The sequence below is a fragment of the Nanorana parkeri genome, unplaced genomic scaffold (genome assembly GCF_000935625.1).
Source record: "Nanorana parkeri isolate BGI_ZX_2015 unplaced genomic scaffold, ASM93562v1 scaffold4232, whole genome shotgun sequence".
In the NCBI taxonomy this organism is placed as follows: Eukaryota; Metazoa; Chordata; class Amphibia; order Anura; family Dicroglossidae; genus Nanorana; species Nanorana parkeri.
This window is the reverse complement of record NW_017310497.1, coordinates 1-461: the sequence shown is the minus strand read 5'-3', so window position 1 is coordinate 461 and position 461 is coordinate 1. Positions and strand designations below refer to the sequence as shown.

Genomic DNA, 461 nt, shown 5'->3' with positions numbered 1-461 from the left:
CCCCTTGTCTGTTCCTGGATCATGTCCCAGAATCCCCGGCACCGCCCACCTCTCCCGTCACCACCCAGACACGCCCCTTGTCTGTTCCTGGATCATGTCCCAGAATTCCCGGCACCGCCCACCTCTCCCGTCACCACCCAGACACGCCCCTTGTCTGTTCCTGGATCATGTCCCAGAATTCCCGGCACCGCCCACCTCTCCCGTCACCAGCTCGATGATCCTATTGGCCAGTTCCAGGATCTTCTGCTTCTTCTTCCTCTCGGGGGTCACACAATGAGGGGGAGGGACTCTGATGGAGCTCTGCCAGACAAGATGAAGACGATTAGAACTGCTCCAAAGTTCTCATAGGACCCGCCAACCGAAATATGCCCCCAGACCACGCCCACCTATAGGACAACCCTCTATAACCCCTCCCACTCACAGCTATAGGACAACCCTCTATAACCCCTCCCACTCCCAGC

The 461-nt window shown here is 58.1% G+C and overlaps 1 protein-coding gene across 1 annotated transcript in view; it reads right to left on the bottom strand.

Moving 5' to 3' along the window:
* Window positions 1–300, bottom strand: part of LOC108803801 (oocyte zinc finger protein XlCOF22-like) — a gene marked incomplete at its 5' end in the record, with an annotated part of 6,133 nt that extends 5,833 nt beyond the window's left edge. Inside the window, one exon of the mRNA XM_018575601.1 lies at window positions 189–300. Coding sequence (XP_018431103.1) covers window positions 189–300 — 112 coding nt within the window. The remainder of the gene's footprint in view (window positions 1–188) is intronic.
* Window positions 301–461: the final 161 nt, after the last annotated feature.